General features: G+C 35.0%; 1 protein-coding gene across 1 annotated transcript in view; it reads left to right on the top strand.

Moving 5' to 3' along the window:
* Positions 1 to 19,439, top strand: part of FBXL13 (F-box and leucine rich repeat protein 13) — a 182,408-nt gene that overhangs the window by 54,840 nt on the left and 108,129 nt on the right. Inside the window, exons 8-9 of the mRNA XM_069461649.1 lie at positions 7,957 to 8,052; positions 11,232 to 11,364. Of these exons, the coding sequence (XP_069317750.1) occupies positions 7,957 to 8,052; positions 11,232 to 11,364 (229 nt within the window). The remainder of the gene's footprint in view (positions 1 to 7,956; positions 8,053 to 11,231; positions 11,365 to 19,439) is intronic.

Below are 19,439 nucleotides of genomic sequence, written 5' to 3'. Positions count from 1 at the left end.
AGAACAAATGGCACCACCCTCTAGAAAAAAGTGTAGGTTCATAGTAATTGCACTTACATTCTTTGTAACAGTTTATTCCACATTGAAATGTGGAACACCTGCCTTTTTAAATATTTCTATGGAATAGAATGTTCTATGGAATTAATGAGGTATTACTGTTATAAAATAGCTGCTTAACAAATAAGTGTTAAGTGAACTAGTGAATAAATTAATAATTCCCCACATACTAGAAAGGTCATCAAAATCCTCATATACTGGAAAAGGCTACCTGCTCTTGATCATTGAAGGTAATGAAAATGAAAAAATAAAGAAAAAAAAAAAGAAATGGAAAAGGCATCATATGGTCTTGTTCTAATAGCCCCTTTTTTGACTACATAGATAAGAATGCAAGAATACCTTTCAGATAAAAGTCTGTCTCTATTTATGCAAGAATTTAACATCTAGGTGATGGGTAGGATCAATTTTGATATGGGCTTTTTTTTGCTGTAATTAATATCCTATTAGAATTTTTTTTTTTTTTTTTTTTTTTTTTTTTGAGACAGAGTCTCACTCTGTTGCCCAGGCTAGAGTGAGTGCCGTGGCGTCAGCCTAGCTCACAGCAACCTCAAACTCCTGAGCTCAAGCGATCCTACTGTCTCAGCCTCCCGAGTAGCTGGGACTACAGGCATGCACCACCATGCCCGGCTAATTTTTTCTCTCTCTCTATATTTTTTTAGCTGTCCATATAATTTCTTTCTATTTTTAGTAGAGATGGGGTCTCGCTCTTGCTCAGGCTGGTCTCGAACTCCTGAGCTCAAACGATCCGCCCACCTCGGCCTCCCAGAGTGCTAGGATTACAGGCGTGAGCCACCGCGCCCGGCCCCTATTAGAATTCATACATGAAAATAATCACAATATGGAAAAATAAATCTTTAGACTTAACATTAAAAATTACACAATAGCAATATAAGTGGGAGTCTAGTTTTAACTATCCATGAATCATAAAATTTTAGGTATGGAAGAGGCTTTTAGAGATTATCTCATCAAAGATCCTCATTAGGATAAGGAAACGGAATCAGAGAAGTTTGGAAATTCTGCATTGAATTGTGTCCTCCCAAAATTCATGTCCACCCAGAACCTCAGAATGTGACCTTATTATTTGGAAATAGGATTTTTGCAGCTGTATTGATACTTAGTTGAGTTCATAGGGAGTTAGGATGGGCCCTAAATCTAATCACTGGTGTCTGTATAAGAGAAAGGAGAGACAGGTACACACCAGAGAAAAGAAGACCATGTGATTGATGACAGAGGCAAAGATTGGAGTGATGTAGCTATAAGCCAAGGAATGCCAACAACCACAAGGTGCTAGGAAGAGTCAAGGAAGAATTCTCCCACAGGAACTTCAGAGGGAGCACTGCCCTCCTAGCATCTTGATTTCAGACCTCTAGCCTCCAGCACCGAGAATGAATTTCTGTTGTTGTTTTAAGCCACCCAATTTGTGGTAATTTGTTATGGTAGCCCTAGGAAACAAATACAGTAACCTTTGAAGGAATAGTGATGAATTGGAATAAAGGCCAAGTGAATCAAGGCTCAGTCTACCATGAGTAGCTGTGCTCTTAGTTCTCCTGTTTGCTTCATGTGTGTTTTAGGGGACTTAGAGGTGCTCTCATCAAGGACTTTGTATCTTAATTAGTTCTATTACAGTGTGCTATCCTTAGGGCTTTGCTTCCTGCCTCACTCTTTCTCTAAGTTGTTCTTACACAACTCATTTGTTCTATCTCCTGCACTCTCAGAGAATTGGCCCTATACTTCTACTGCTTTTCTGTGCTGCCACTTCTCTTTTCTGGGTTGCTTTTACATCTCTGGACATACGACCAATCATAATACCTCCTCTTTTCTTTGAAAATACTCTACAAGTACAAAACTATAAGGACAGTTTTCAGGCCACCTATTCTATTATAATACTTTTCCGAGGCTTCTTGGTCATTTCAATGACTGATTTAATTGCTAGCATCTTTTTCCCTCTGTAGCACATACAGACAAAAAGTAAAGTTTTTACTTTCTTTATAATGTCCTTTGATGCACGAAAGTTTTGCATTTTGATGAAGTCTATTTTTTCCTTTGCTGCTCATGCTTTTCGTGTCATATCTAAGAATTCTTTGCTAAACCCAAGGTCATGAAGATTTATCCCTGTTTTTTTCCCAAGAGTTTTAAGATTTTAGTTCTTATATTTAGGTCATTGATCCCATTTCAAGTTAACTTTTTATATGGTGTGAGGTAGAGGACCCAAATTCATTCTTTTACATTTGGATATCCAGTTGTCCCAGCACAATTTGTTGAAAAGATTGTTCTTTCGTCATTGAATGGTTTTGGCACACATGTTGAAAATCAGTTGGCCATAGATATATGGGTTTATTTCTGGACTCTCAATTCTATTACATTGGTCTATATGTTTATCCTGTACCTTGATGTTTTGATTACTGTAGCTTTGTGGTAAGTTTTGAAATCAGGAAGTGTGAGCCTTCCAAATTTGTTCTTTTTCAAAATCGTCTTGGCTATTTGGGACCTCTTGTAATTCCATATGAATTTGAGGGTCAGCTTTTCCATTTCTGCAAAAAGCCTTTGGAATTTTGATAGGGATTGCATTGAATCTATAGATCACTTCGGGTAGTATTGATATCTTAGTATTTTCATTGTTAGTAGTATCTATTCTTTGGATATTTGATAAAATACTCTTGTAAAACTCTCTAGGCCTATTTTTTTTTGGTGTTTATTCATAGGCAGATTTAACATTCTGATTCGGTTCCTTTTATTGTTATTATTATGTCTTCCAATCTGTGAACATGGGATGTCTTTTTATTTATTTAGGTCTTTAAAATTTTTTTCAGCAATGTTTTGTAGTTTTCAGTATACTAGTCTTTCACTTCCTTAAATTACGTTTATTCCTAGGTATTTTATTCACGAGTGGGGCATTAAAATAAAATATTTCAGGTATGCAAAGAAATATCATATAATGAACAACTGTATACTCACCACCCAGCTTAAGAAATAAAACATAACTAAAGCCTCCCTGATTGCATTCTCTTCTCTGAGAGGTAATTGCTCTTTTAAATTTAGTGTTTATTAGTTCCTCACATAGTATTTAGTAGGCAAAACATTGGTCCTTTCAAAGAAGTCCACATCCTTACCCTATTGGAACCTGAGAATATGTTACTTTACATGGCAAGAATCTTTTCAGATGTGAGTACATTAAGGATTTTGAGATGGGGCGATTATCCTGGATTATCCGGGTGGACCCAATGAAATCACAAGGATGCTTATAAGTAAAAGAGACAGGCAGGCCTTCTTGTACTACACCTCTCCAAGGGCCAGATAAGCCCTGGTATCTCCAGCTTTTATGACCTCCAGGTGTCTCCAAGGCCCTGGGACCACATTTCTCCTTGAAATGTAAATTACTAAGGATCTTTCCTGGCACTTTCGGAATTTGACTAATCTAGGCTGTAACCATTTGACCTTCTTGGGGAGATAAGAGAAGATTTATTATCCTTTTGGATCAGAGCAATTAACTAGACAGTTGGCTACAGATCTAATCTTGATGGTATGTGGAAAGTAAAATGTTTGTAGAGGAAGTGAAGGCTAAACATTCTTTATTTCATATTGATATCTATGCCTCTGGAGGCTGGAGCTTTTCACAGGAACACTGAGAAATCCCAGTAAGACTTAGTCCCTCACATTGATCTATCAGCTAGTGAGATAGTTTTGATACTATCTTTCATCATGACTGGATTTGTCCATTTCTCCTTGTAACTTTGTGGCTATATTAGATGCCTGTATGTTTAGGATTGTTATATATCTCTAGTAAACTTTTTCCTTTAATTATTATGTAGTCACAGTGTATCAGATGAGCTTTAAAAATCTACCTAAAACACAATATGAAACAAAATGAACACAAATGAAAGAAAGCTGATAACCATCATTCTACTCTCTGCTTCTATGAGTTCAACTTTCTAAGATTCCACATATAAGTGAGATCATGCAGTATTTGTCTTTCTGTGCCTGGCAGAGTACATTTTAAATGTTTCCTTCACAAAAAAAGTAATAGTATGTGAGGCAATGGATTATTAATTAACCCAATATAATCAGTCCACATTGTAAATATATAGCAAAACAACACATTGTACCCCATAAATATAATTATTTGTCAATTAAAAATAAAATTAAGAAAGCTGATAGCCATATTAACATCAGCAAAACAGTAAGGCAAAAAGCATTATTAGGGATAATTTTTGTCTTCTAACCAGTGAATTTTGTTAAATTTATTGCAACTATTGATATACTTGGATTCATTCTACTCATTTTATTTTATACGATTTATTATCTTTTTATATGCTTTTTTCTCCTGTCTTGCCTTTATTGAGTTTTAAAATCTGCCCCCTTTTTCCTACTTTCATGTTTTAGAAGATATACATTTTATTTCTACTATTTTACTGGTTACTTTTAAGTATTTTTAACATGTATGCTTACTAATAAGGCTGAAAGTAAATTAACATTTATACTTTCTTCCTAAGTAATAACCTGAATTTAGAGCACTTTAACTCTGGTTACTCTCTTCATTGTTAGAGTCTTATTATTATCTAGTATTTTTTTCCCACCTTTTTATACTCCCATACTAGTCATCATTATCCTGTTTTATAATGTTAGTGGTTCTACCTACATTTTTACTAGATTCTTTGCCCATTACTGCTATTTGCATCTCACACCTTTCTTCTGCTTTCAATGTTTTTTAGAAGTTCTTTTGTTAAAGGGTCTGTTGGAGGAAAACTCTCTTAGTCTTTGTCTTAAAGTGTCTTTTTTAAATAATTTTTTTCTTGGTAGCAGGAGAGGGTTTCCTTGTGTTACCCAATCTGGCCTCAAACTCCTGTGCTCAAGCAGTCCTTCCGCCTCAGACTCCATGGGACTACAGGCATGTGTCACCATGTCTGGCAAAAGTATCTTTTCTTATGGCTCATTCTTGGGCTGTAATTTACTTGCATATGGTATTTGAGATTGATAATTATTTTCTGCTGACTTCTGCCTTATGTTGTTGATGTCTAAGTGACATTCTTTTGGAGATAATCTGTCTTCAGTTGCCTTTAAGATTTGTTTTGTTTTGTTTTGTTTTGTTTTTGGCCTTTTGCAATTTCACTAGAATGCCATGAATATCTTTTCATTTTCCTGCTTGGAACTTCTTGTGCTTTTTGAATCTGAGAATTGTTGCCTTTCATCAGTTCTAGAACATTTTAATCTGTGGTATTTTAAAATTTTGCTTTGATTACATTGTCTTATTCCCTCCTGAAAATTCTATAAAGATGTATGTTGGACCTTTTCATGTTATGTAATGTGTCTCTTAACATCCTTTGTATTTTTCCATCTCTTTGTCTTTCTATACCTTATTCTCTGTCATTTGTTCAGATACAGATTCCAGTTTGTTCACTCTCTTTTTAGCTGAGTTGCATCTGCTATCTAACTCATCCATTGAGTTTTTAATTTTAATAATTATATTTTTAATTCCCATGAATTTTATTTGGTTATTTTATTATACATATCTGCCCAATCCTTTTTTGACAATATCCTCAAGTTTTATTTTTCTCTCTATGTTTTTATCACTTTAAAGGTTTTATAATCACTATTTGAAAATTTTATTTATGAAGTTATTGTTTTTATTTCTGTTGACTCTTGAGGGGGTTTCTTTCTTCATGTGTTTTGCAATTTTTGATTGGGATCTAAATTTTGGGGGGCTTAATCTGTGGGAATCCTATAAAGCCTGGCTTGAGTAAGTGTCTCTTTAAAGAAAATGATATTTATTTATGCCACTGTCTCAGAGTTTTTACCAGCTTGGAACTTCTTTGTATGTTTATACATCAAATCTGTTATAAAGATAATAAATTCAAATTAGATACCACAAGTAATTAAAATTCAAATCCCAACACACATGATAGCTGGTCTTTGATTACAAATTCTTTGGAAGGTTTTTTTTAATTTCCTTTTTTTAAAAAATTTACTTCAATAGATTTAGAGTGTACAAATGGTTTTTTGTTGCATGGATGAATTGTATAGTGGTGAAGTCACAGCTTTTAGCTTTTACTGTCACCCAAATAGTATACATTGTACCCAGTAGGTAATTTCTCTTTGTCCCTCCCAGCCTCCCTGCTTCTGAGTCTCCAGTGTCCATTATGCCACTCTGTATGACCATGCATACTCACTGCTTTGCTCCCACTTATAAGTGAGAACATACAGTATTTGTTTTTCCATTCCTGAGATACTTCACTTCTCTCAGGCTGGGTACCCTAGTTTTTCTTTTGCCAATGGTACATATTTTTTCTAACTCTTTCATAATTCTGGATTTCTTCCTTCCTCTCTGTTACAATTACAGTCGTGCATTGCTTAACGATGGGAATACATTCTGAGAAATGTGTTGTTAGGTGATTTTGTCATCATGCGAACATCATAGAGTGTACTTACACAAACTTAGGTGGTACAGCCTACTACACATGTAGGCTATATGGTATAGCCTATTGTTCCTAGGCTGTAAACCTATATAGCATATTACTGTACAGAATACTGTAGGTAATTATAGAACAATGATAAATATCTAAATATCTAAACATAGAAAAGGTACAGTAAAAGTATGGTCTAAAAGATAAGCAAGTGGTATACCTGTGTAGGGCACTTACCATGAATGGAACTTGCAGAATTTGAAGTTCTTCTGGGTGAGTCAGTGAGTAAGTGGTGAGTGAATGTGAAGGCATAGGACATTTCTTTACACAACTGTAGATTTTATGAACACTGTACATTAAATTTATTAAAAAATTAAGTAATACACTACAACCTTACAATGGCTATGACATCACTAGACAACAGGAATTTTTCAGCTCCATTATATTGGACCACCATCATGTATGCAGTTTGCCATTGACTGAAACATTGTTGGAGCATGACTGTAGCAGCTTTGTAGAAGCCTAGTGACTTTCTTCAGTCTCTTCATAGCCCATTTGTTCAGATTTGGAAAAACAGCAACCATCTCCACTGTTCCTGTCTCCCAAGCAACTATAGCATGAGCACCTTATTACCAGTCTGGATTTACAAGGACTGAAGCCCTGGATATTTCTTCTACTTTCTTGAAAACTGAAATTTTTTTAAAGAAATATTTGTTTTATCATTTACTAATGTTTTGTATCAAAATGATTTCCTGATTTTCTAGTCTACCCTTTCCCAAGAAATAGTAGCCAAAGTGGCTTTGTTGATCTTTCCCAGGAATCCTATAACTTTAGAAATAATCCAGTTCAATTCAGCAAACAATTATTGAATGCCTTCTATATACCAGCTACTATTTAGAGAAAATCACTCATTTTTTAGCAGAATTCCACCTTCATTCAGAAAATAAAACAAATATGCTTATCTTTCTCATCATCCTTCTGCAACTATCAAGTAAAAGGATTATATAAAAGGCATCAGCGTGTAAGTTCTAGTACTTTGGATAAAATTCCTATCTTCAGGCTGGGCGTGGAGTGGCTCACACCTGTAATCCTAGCACTCTGGGAGGCTGAAGTGGGAGGATCTCTTGAGCTCAGGAGCTGGAGACCAGGCTGAGCAAGAGTGAGACCCCATCTCTACTAAAAATAGAAAAACAGCCAGGTGTGGAGGTGAGCACCCGTAGTCCCAGCTACTCTGGAGGCTGAGGCAAGAGAATAGCTTGAGCCCAGGAGTTTGAGGTTGCTGTGAGCTGGGCTGACGCCATGGCACTCTAGGCCAGGAAACAGAGCAAGATTCTGTCTCAAAAAAAAAAAAATTCCTCAGATAAAATTCTAGCACTTAATAACTCCTGCTATTGCAATGTATAGATTACATTACCATTATTAACACACACACACAAAAGCTAAGTGGAAGAGTTACATCAAAGTTCACATATTTTTCAAAATTGTGTATTTTTGTGTTTAGATTTTCTTCTACCTCAGTTTGAGAGATGTGATAATATGTGGTCAAGTTAATCATGCCTGGCTGTCAATGACACAGATGAGTTCATTGTGGAATGCTGTAAGTAGAGACTAATTGAACTGTCTTTATTCTAGTTCTTAAAGGAGAATGGACTGCTGTAAAGCCAACCTTCTCTGCTCCCCACTCTGTGGCTGCTAGCAGCAAGTGCATTTGTTTTTCTTTTGTTCAGGCGCAAGCCTGGAGGAAGAGATTAAAAAGATAATAATGTTATTTTAAGAGATACATTACTAGTATTTTAAAATTTAAATGGTACATACAAATTAAATATTATTTTTGGATCAAAACGAAGCTCCATTTTATTGGATAATTTGTACCTCATCCTAGTTTTATTATTAATGTTTGTCTACCTTCTTTTCACAAGCACAGACTATTTGTTGAGTCCTTGCCTGTGGGAAAGACAGTTTAGTTTGTGGTGTGTAACAGCCTTTTCATTACTCATAATTTGGAGGGTGTAGTTCTACAAAAAAGAAGGATGACCTAGTGTACCTGGTTGATGGTTTGTAAAATTGATGAGCGCATAGGTTCATGTGAGCATGGAGGGGCCAGGGCTGATTGATAAACAATAACATTGATACCATAGTATTGATATTTTCAGTTAAAAGTTTAAGTTTGTGAACATCTCAATTTCTCATTGCCTTCTGAACAAAGCTATTGTATGTGCTGAAATGCTTATTATAATTGTGCCACATTTGAACACTCACAAATAAAGGCAGAATGTAAGATGGAGGGCAACATACAATTGTGGAAAAGAGAAATTTCTGAACATAAAGAAACTTAACTTCCTACCCTGGCATTATTCCTCACTGCCATGTACTCATATTCTCCTCGTCTTTATCCAGTGAGACTTCTAGGCAAAAGTGTTGGCTTTTTCTAACTCCTGTCCGGCTTCTGCAGATATTTCCTAATCTTAATATTGTACATATTTTTCCTCCTTTAGACCAGTTGGATTCATTTTTTCTTCTTTATGGTGTTCAAAAGGAAAAAGTAACATTCCCAAACGTCTGTAACATAAGTAAGAGATTTATCACGTTAAACCAGTGGTTCTCAAAGTGTGGTCCTGGAACCCATAGCATTAGCATCACCCAGGAACTTGTTGGAAATGCAAATTCTCAGACTCCACCCCAGACCTACTGTGTCAGAAACTCGGGGGGGGTAGTAATCAGTAATCTGTTTTAGCAATTCATCCAGATGATTCTGATGCTGGCTAAAGTTTGAGACTCACTACCTTAAACTAAAAATAAACTTAAGACCGGAATATCTAATTTGTTAGCTAAGATGGATTTGGTAAGATGCAGTCAATTCTCTTCTTTCCAGAGCGAGAGTAGAACAGTACAACCAAGAATGGGACAGTGCTGTGATGGGATGCAAAGATGTTGAGTTGACTTATGGAACTAGAGCCCCTGGCACCTTCTCAGCTGCTCTTAGTTTCTTTGAATAAGTTTTAGAGTTTCTACAAAATGGCACCAGGCCACCTGTTTATAGGTCAGTCTGAGCATGTGTTATCATCAGTCCTCTAATCATTAGCAATAAGGAGGGATTGTGAAGTCAGCTATTGACTGGACTTCAGACAATAGGGAATATGTTGCCACTGAACATTGATTTATGGCATAAATGATCATATTTGTTGAGATTAAAGTATCATCCAAGAAACAGATAAGAGAAATTATTGGGTGACATATGCTTATTCCCTTATTTTTTTATTGTTGGCTGAGTCCTCTCTCCAGTGTCTCTGGAATGAGAAACATAGACATGTTTCAGCTTACAAAAATAGTACAAAAATAACCTAGAGCAAGGATAGTACAAAAGTGCCATCCTAGGAGTCCATATTAGAAAATGCCAGAGTGTATATGTGTCTGTGTGCATGCAAACACACTAAGAATATCAAACAGGCTTTGCTTCTGTGTAGTGTATTTTAGTTCTATTCTATGCTTTATTTTTAAATTTTTTTACTCCATATTTTGTGCTGCTTTGTCATGTTTTTTGAACTAATAAAAGTATCTAATATTTGTTGAGTGCTGCCTGTATGCCAGGTGCTATACTAGGCACTTCACTTGCATTTTCTCAATTTGTCTCTATAGCTTCCTGAGTTATACATCATTATTTTTCCCATTTTACAGATGAAAAAACTAAGGCTTAGTTAAGTTAATTGTCTAAGTTTTAACATTAAGTGGCTGGGATGGGATTCAGACTGATCTGTCTGACTACAAAGTGTGTGCTTTTTATTATTAAATATTTATAAAGGAACATCAGGTCTGCCATTTGCTTTTCCCCTAACTGGAAGCATAGAATTTCTGCTCTCCATGTTCTTTTAAAATAATATAATCTTGAGCTCTGAGACCCAATTCTCATAAAAAGCTTGGCATCAAGGAGTAATATTCATGAAAGATTTGAGTTCATTAAGTTCTCTAGATATTGTGAATTTTGTCCCTGAATTGAATCAGCCGATCAGAGAGCAGCACACCTGGACCCTGTAGCTTTAGGTTTTCTCTTTCTAAGTTGTGCTTTTTGTCCTGAATTCAGCTTCTGTCTTGTGTTTTATTGCATGGAATTCCCTTAGTTTATTTAAGCAGTCTCCTATTGAAAGATATTGAGATGGTTCCTTTCTTTTGCTATTAAAGTCCTATAGTGAGCATCCTGTTTCTTATTTTTTTGTACACATATATGATTATATCTGCAGGATAAATTCCTAGAAGTAAAATTGTTAGGGTAAAGAGTAGATTAATTTATAATCACAAAAGTGTATGGAGTTATGGAATACCTTTTGCTCTAAAATTTTTTTAGCTCTCTATACTCTTTGATATCTGGTATCTCATGGTTGTTTTAATTTATATATCTTAACTCACAAGACAGACTGGACGTTACCTTGTATGTTAGGAAGCCATTTTGCATTTACTTTTTTTTTTTATCCTAATATGCTATATTTTTTATTTTATTAGCCAACTTAAAATCATTTTTGGAAACAAACAGGAATATATGTGTGTGTATTCCTTATTTTATTTATAAAATTATAAATAGAGCACTCAATACTAATACTAAATACTAATACTAAATAAAGGACTGATATTATACCAAATAGAGCACTCAAACTAACATTTCAGTCTCCTATTTGGAAATGATGTGATGAAGAGCTCTTAGTACTTGATACTTTAAAATATTTAAAATTTTTACATGAAACATATCTTTCTCATTTCTTAATGCCTTTTGTTTATCCTTTTTAGATTGACTTTTCCACAGTGAAAAATGTGATTACAGATAAATACGTTGTGTCTACTTTGCAAAGGTGGCGTCTCAATGTGCTGCGTTTGAATTTCCGTGGCTGTCTTTTCCGACCAAAAACTTTCAGATCTATTAGTAAGTGTATGTTTATTACAACTATCTGTCTTGCTTTCCTGTATCCTAATCAAGCAAATAAAAAGAAAAGCATAAATAAAGTGGAAATTTCAGGGAGTCTTAGTTTATAAGTATGCCAATTGTAACTATTTGAAAAGCTTATAATATGGTCAGCTCTTATTGGGTTATATGCCCTGAGAATCGGTCATTTGTCTATTCCTCTTGACCACTTTTTTTTTGTCTAGTATTTGTCTATCAGTGGATCATCAGTTTCCACTTTTTTTGGTCTAGTATTTGTCTATCAGTGGATCATCAGTTTACCTACTAAAAAATACAATACAAGAACATGTTCTCTTTTTAAAAAAAAAATCTAACAATAGACAGTAAAAGCATCTTTTTTTCTACTCCCTCAAACCCACTCACTTATTCCAAGGCACCCAGTGTATCAGTATTCTGTTTTTCTAAAATACATTAATATATATGTGATTAAAAATACATAATTTTAATTTTTACATGAAAGGGGTCATGTTGTTTTATATTTTCTTTTATGTCCTGGAAATCTTTCCATGTCAGTACAGATCTACTAAATTCTTTTTAAAAACTATAATATCACTTTCCATATTATAGATGTACTATAATTTATTTAACCTTCTTCCTATTGGTGGACATTGAGATTATTTTCAATTTTTTCCAAGTTGGCTGGTTTGTACTTCCATTGTGATATTTGTCTTTAACATATATATCCTTTGAGATTCATTTTTTACTTATCACATATATATTTCTGGAAATGAGAGAAACAATATTTTTTTAAAAGTATACATTCATACTGACTCCAGATAATAAGAAAAGAATGCCATATACATGTATATATATCAACTTGAATAAGTCTAAAAATATTAGTGGGTAAAATCAAGTTGCAGAATGATATATATAATCTAATACCATTTATATACAGCTTTTGAATGTGTAAAATAATAATATATACTTTTTATTTTGAAATAATTTCAATAATGCCTTTTTAAGGACACATTCACATAATAACATAAAAAGCATGCATGGGAACGAAAAACTACAGATGTAAATAGTGGTTTTGCAAGTGGGGAGAGAGAGTTTAATGAAATGGGGAAGAGGTACACAAGGAGTTTTGATTGTCTCTGTAAATTTCTGTATTGAAAAAGAAATTAAACAAAATGAAATAATTCTGATTGGTTATTGCTAGTACTGTATAAAGATACATTTTTTTGTATGATCTTATTGTATCTGATTATGTATTAAGGTCTCTTCTTGGTTTTAATAGTTTGTCACTTAATTCTCTTGGGTTTTCTACATAGACTACCATCTGGGAATATTGACAATTTTATTTCCATTTATTCCTATTATATTTTTTCTTTCTTTCTCTCATTTTTTAACATTCATTCCTTTAGGATCTCCTTTGCAGTGTTGAAAAGTAGCAGGGATATACAACAATATTGTCTTGTTCTTGACTCCTTTTTTTATATTTTTAATGAGAATATTAATATTTTTATATCCATTTCTGGGATACATCCTTTATGGGGATATAATACGGGTCTCACTTTTACAGCATCTGTCTCCTGCATGGTCCTTGTTCAATGTGGTCACATCTGCCTTTGGATTTTTAAGAACTATTAATTTCTGATCCACCAAGACAATTCCTGCTTTGTCTTCCAGGCATGTTATAGAGTTTTGAAAAAAGAATTCATTTCTTGGAATCTGGGCAGGAGAGAGAAATTGAACATGTGCTTAGTCTGCTATTTTGAACCAATTTATTACTTTTGTAGTAATAAAGTTAAAATAATTGTAAACCTTAATATGTTAGCCACCCAATATCTCTCTCTCTTTTTATCTGTCTCTCCCTCTCTCTAGGTATATGTATATATACACATATACACACATTATATATATATATATATATATACACACACACACACACATATAAAATGTACCATTAAATAAATGAACATTTTTCTGAAAAAAGAAAATGGACTCAAGATGCAACATTCAAGGTTTCAGTTTGACCTAAGATTTTCGTGATAGCAATGGTAGTTGAGGAGTGGAATGAGTTTCTGAGGAATGGCAGGGCATGTGTCTCTAGAAGCATTTATTTAATTAGTTTATTAATTGAGATAAAATTTATATAACATAAAATTTAGCTTTTTTAACCATTTTTCTTATATTAACAATGTTGAACAACTATCGCCATTATTTAATTCTAGAACATTTTCATTAGTCCAAAAAGAAACCCTATACCCATTCTGCCTTTTATTTCCTTTTCTTAAATTGCTCAGGCTGATGAATATAAGTGGTGAGAGCAGACATCTTTGTCTCGTTCCTGATCTCAAGGAGAAAGTTTTCAGTCTTTCATTATGAAGATGTTAGCTGTAGGTCTAAAAAAATGCCCTTAATTGGGTTGAGGAAGTTCCCATATAAGAGGTTTGTCCAGAAAGTATCCAGCTATATAATATGAATAGTAGAGACACTTATTGAAGAAGATGCAAAATACAAGAAACATTGTATTTAGGACGATGAGGACTTAGTCCTCTTCAAAGTAGGCACCTTGGGACTTCACACAGTTCTCTTAGCCTCTCTTAACCTAACCTGTAGGCGTTCAACATTCTCAGGTGTTCTGCTTGTAGCAGGCCTTCCAGAACGTGGATCACTTTCAACAGATTCTCGACCATCTTTGAAGCATTTGTACCATTTTTATTTGTGCTACACTCATTGCATTGTCCCTGAAAGCCTTCTGAATCATCCAAAGAGTTTTCACGGAGGAACGTTCAAGCTTAACGCAAAATTTGATGCAGATTTGTTGCTCTACTTGCTCAGTCATTTTGAATGCGATGACCACATAGTACACATGCTCACTCAATTAGCAGCAAGGTTTGACATTGCCATTCCAGCAATATGGGATCATTTGAAACAAATTGGCAAGGTAAAGAAACTGGATAGATGGGTTCTGCATGAATTAAACGAGCATCAGAAGAGAAATCGTCTCAAAGTTTGCCTTTCTTTGCTGTCACAACATAAAGGCCAACCATTTCTATACCATATTGTTATGTATGATAAAAATGGATTATTTTTGACAATTATAAGCATTCATTACAATGCTTGGATAAAGATGAAGTGCCAAAACACAGTCCAAAACTGAATATTCATTAAAAAAAGGAAATGGTGTCTGTTTGGTGGTCCAGCACAGGTATTATCCACTACAGCTTCATGAAACTTGGTCAGTCGATTACAGTGGATGTCTGCTGCAACCAGTTCGATGAAATGATGAGGGTGCTTGCGATTAAGCAGCTGAGATTGGTCAATAGAGACAAGCCAATCCTCTTGCAAGATGATGCTTGACCACATGTTACACAAACAATGCTGCTTAAACTATAGCAGCTGGATTTGGAAACTCTCTGTCATCCACTGTATTCACCAGACCTTGCACCAACTGACTACCACTTCTTCCAGGCTTTGGAACACTTCTTGCAAGGAAAAATATTCAATTCTCAACAAGCTGTGGAAAACGCCTTTCACGATTTCATCACTACTCATCCTCCAGGCTTCTTCGCTCCTGGCATAAACAAGCTATCATTGAGATGGTAAAACTGTGTCACATCTTTAGGCGTATACTTTGATTAATTGTACTGCTTCTCGTCTGAAATATGATAAACTAAACTTTTTTTTTTTTTTTTTGAGAAAGAGTCTCACTATGTTGCCCAGGCTAGAATGCTGTGGCGTTAGCCTAGCTCACAGCAACCTCATACTCCTGGGTTCAAACAGTCCTCCTGCCTCAGCCTCCTGAGTAGCTGGGACTACAGGCACACGCCTCCATGCCCAGCGAATTTTTTCTATTTTTAGTATAGATGGGGGTCACACTCTTGCTCAGGCTGGTCTCAAACTCCTGAGCTCAAGCAATCCTCCTGCCTCAGCCTCCTAGAGTGCTAGGATTATAGGCGTGAGCCACTGCACCTGGCCTAAACTAAGCTTTTGATTAGAAATTGGACATTTCATATTAAAGGACCTAATACTAGTCTTCCCTCTTTTTTTCCTGGTGAGTTTAGCTAAGAGTTGCCAATTTTGTTGATTATTTCAAACAACCAACTTTTTGGTTCTTTTTTTTTTTATTGTGGTAAAATATACATAACATAAAAACTACCATTTTAACCACCTTTAAGTGTAAGGTTCTGTGGCATTAAGTACATTCACATTGTTGTGCCACCATCATCACCATCCATTTCCAGAGCTTTTTCATCTTCCCCAACTGAAACTCTGTACCCATTAAGCGCTAACTCCCAATTTCCCCCTCCTCCTAGCCCCTGGCAACCACCATTCTAATTTCCATCTCTATGAATTTAAAGACTGGGTACCTCATATGTAAGTGGAATCGTATAATAGTTGCACTTTTGTGACTGGCTTATTTCACTTAACATAATATTCTTCAAGGTTCACTCATATTATAACATGTCAGAATTTCCTTCCTTTTTAAAGGTGACTAATATTCTATTGTATGTATATACCATATTTGGTTTATCCATTTTTCTATCAATAGATACTAAGGTTGTTTCTACCTTTTAGCTATTGTGAATACTGCTGCTATGAATATGGATATTCAAACAACTTTATTTTCATTGATTATTGTTTTTCTATTCTCTATTTTGTTTATCTTCTTTCCAATCTTTATTATTCTGGTTGGTTTGGATTTTGTTTGTTCTTTTTTTTCCTAGTTTCTTAAGGTAGCAAGTGAGGTTATTGATTTGAAGCCTATCTTCTTCTTTTCAATAAACTTTATTTTTAAGAGAAATTTTAGGTTCTCAGCAAAATTGAATGGAAGACAGAGAGATTTCCCATACCTCCCTTTCTCCCACATATGCGTAGCTTCCCCACTATCAACATCCCACACCAGAGTGGTACATCTGTTACAATTGATAAAGCTATATTTACGCATCATTATCACCCAGAGTCCATAGTTTACATTCGGGTTCACTCTTAGTGTTGTACATTCTATGTGTTTTGACAAATTTATAATGACATTTATTCACCATTGTAGTATCATACTGAGTAGTTTCATTCCTTTAAGAATCTTCTGTGCTCTGTCTAGTCATCCCTCTTCCCTCTGCTAACCCCTGGCAACCACTGATCTTTTTATGGTCTCTATAGTCTTGCCTTTTCCAGAATGTCACATAGTTGCAATCAAACAGTATGTGACCTTTTGAGATGGGCTTCTTTTACTTAGTAATTTGCATTTAAATTTCTTACATGTCTCTTAATGGCTTGTTAGCTAATTTATTTTTAGTGCTGAATGATATTCCATTGTCTGGATGTACCACAGTTTATCCATTCACCTATTAAAGGACATGTTGGTTGCTTCCAAGTTTTGGCAATTATGGATAAAGTTGTTATAAATATCCATATGCAGGTTTTTGTGCAGACATAAGTTTTCAGCTCCTTTTGGTAGATGCCAAGGAATGCAATTGATGGATTGTATGTTAGAGTATGTTCAGTTTTGTAAGAAAGTGCCAAACTGTCTTCCAAAGTGGCTGTACTGTTTTGCATTCTCATCAGCAATGAATGAGAGTTCCTATTGCTCCATATCCTCTCCATCATTTGTTGTTGTCAGTGTTTGCATTTTGGCCATTCTAATAGGTGTGCAATGTTTTCTCATTCCTGTTTTAATTTACATTTCCCCAATGACATATGATATGGAGTATCTTCTCATACGCGTCTATCTTTTGGATGAGGTGTTTGTTAAAGTCTTCGGCCCATTTTTTAATTGGGTTGTTCTCTTATTGTTGGGTTTTAAGAGTTCTTTGTATGTTTTGGATAACGGTCCTTTGTCAGATGTGTTTTTGGCAAATATTTTCTCCTACTCAGTGGCTTGCCTTTTCATTCTCTTGAATCATCTTCCTTTTTGAGGTAGGCATTTACAACTATAAACTTCCCTAGATTTTTTACCTGCTTCCACATAGAGAATTCCTCATACTTAGTCACAAGGTACACTGGGAAGTTTGGGATGGAGAGGAAATGGGCAACATGAGGTTGTAACTTGTGTAGGGAGTACAGAAAGGATCAGATGATGAAAATGCCTCAGTCAAATTCTCTATTATGCAATGGGCATATTGACCATATTTTCATTATGTCAGATAATGATTAATCTTATATATACTATATATGTAAGATATATATATATATGTTTATATTTGTATCTGAGGTCAAGATAGCCTGAAAATATTTTCTTGCTTTAAATTTTTCGATATTTTATTATCTATTTTAAAATATTTTACTTAGTATTTATCTGGAAGTGTAATTCTTAATCTTTTTTTTCTTTTTTGAGACAGAGTCTCACTCTGTCACCCAGGCTGGAATACAGTGGCATGATCATAGCTCACTGTTACCTCAAAATCCTGGGCTCAAGTGATCCTCCTGCCTCATCCTCCCATGTAGTTGGGCCTACAGGCACGTGCCACAACACCCAGATAATTTTTCCTACTTTTTGTAGAGATGGGGTCTTGCTATGTTGTCCAGGCTGTTTTCAAACTCTTGGCCTCAAGGGATCCTCCTGCCTTGGCCTTCCAAAGTGCTGGAATTATAGGTGTGAGCCACCGTACCAGGGCTTAGTACAAGTATCTTTATCATAGAAACAAGCATGAAAGCCTGGATAGACCTTGATTTCCTTAACGAAGTAAATGTTATGTCTGTATCTTCTTTGTGATATGTTTAATTTGCCAAAGATTATTTAATAAAACCAGTTTTAATTCCAGCAATTTTGAGTGTATCAAAGATAAAAACCATTCTCAGAGATGTTTTAACTTTTCCATTTCCCACCTTCCAGCTAAGGTCAGTTCATCTATTGGTATGTCTAGAATTATACACATTCTGGCAAGAATTTTGGTTCTCTGATTGTTAGCTTGAAGATAAATATTGATTGATATTTTGGCCTTTTGGCTGATTGGACACAACAATTGTGATCCTTATGTCAATAAAAGCTTTAGAAGAAAATTAACTTTAGAATGTTATCTTAAAATGTTTAAAAGGCAAATTGAGACTACCAGTTCACAGAATTTAGGCAAGTAGATTCTCATTTCTGAATTGCTTCTATTTGCCAGAGCAGGAGACTTGTTTAGATTTCTCAGAAAAAGACATGAATTGATCCAGGGTGTAGGCTCCAGAGGAGGGAATGGTAAGTACATGAAAAAAACTGAGCTGCTACATTAAATATCTTTTTCAAATAACCAGGCATTACGTCAGAGTTAACTCAGCCTTAGGACTCAAGAGGCCTCAGTTTATAGTGAATCTTGTTTATTTCAGAAAAATCAGAGAATCTTAGGACTAGCAGGAAAGTTTAAAAAAAAAAAAACTTGGTAGAAGATGAAGTGTTTAATTGTTCATTCCATGGATCAACTATACTTCCTTGAAAAACTATAAACTCTGATTCAGAGAAGGAGCAAATCTTAAGTTGTAAAAAACGTACTTCAATTTTGACTGTGAGAGATGTTAGCAGCTCCTACTGACTGACTTTTGGATGGTTTGGGTTAATTTCTGTTTTCAGTGTGTTCCAGAGTTTTATTTCCAAATAGATCCCTGGGGATGAAATTGAATATAAAAACCAACCAATAAAATCCCTCACTAAAAATTAAAATGGAGAACTTGGGCCCTTTCTCTGAATCAGATTTTATCTCATTTTATTCCAGAATCTTCTTGTCCCCAGTGTGATCGTCCTGTCTCCTACTGAGGTCACACCAGGTTTTCTCCATCATCAAATCTTGGCTGTTTCAGGACCTCTGTGCTTAAAATTCTACTCCGCGGCTCATGAACAATAATAAGTGAATTTGTTATATCTTTCTGGTAATGCTTCAAATTTAACAGCTGTCTTTAATGCCTCATAGTGAACAATGTGGGGATTTGCACTGAGAACCAGTATCACTAAGTCTCCGCCTCTGACCCAAACCATTGGTAACACAATCCAGAGTCATTTCCTGAAGCAACAGCTCTGGCAATACTTTGAGCTTCCCATTCTCTTGGTTTCCTGTACATATCAATACAGATTTAAACATCTTGGACCAAAGACTTTCTCCTGCCACCTGCCCTCA

Source organism: Eulemur rufifrons, chromosome 29 (assembly GCF_041146395.1).
Source record: "Eulemur rufifrons isolate Redbay chromosome 29, OSU_ERuf_1, whole genome shotgun sequence".
NCBI lineage: Eukaryota > Metazoa > Chordata > Mammalia > Primates > Lemuridae > Eulemur > Eulemur rufifrons.
Note: the sequence above shows the minus strand (reverse complement) of the source record. Positions and strands in the feature narration are given on the sequence as shown.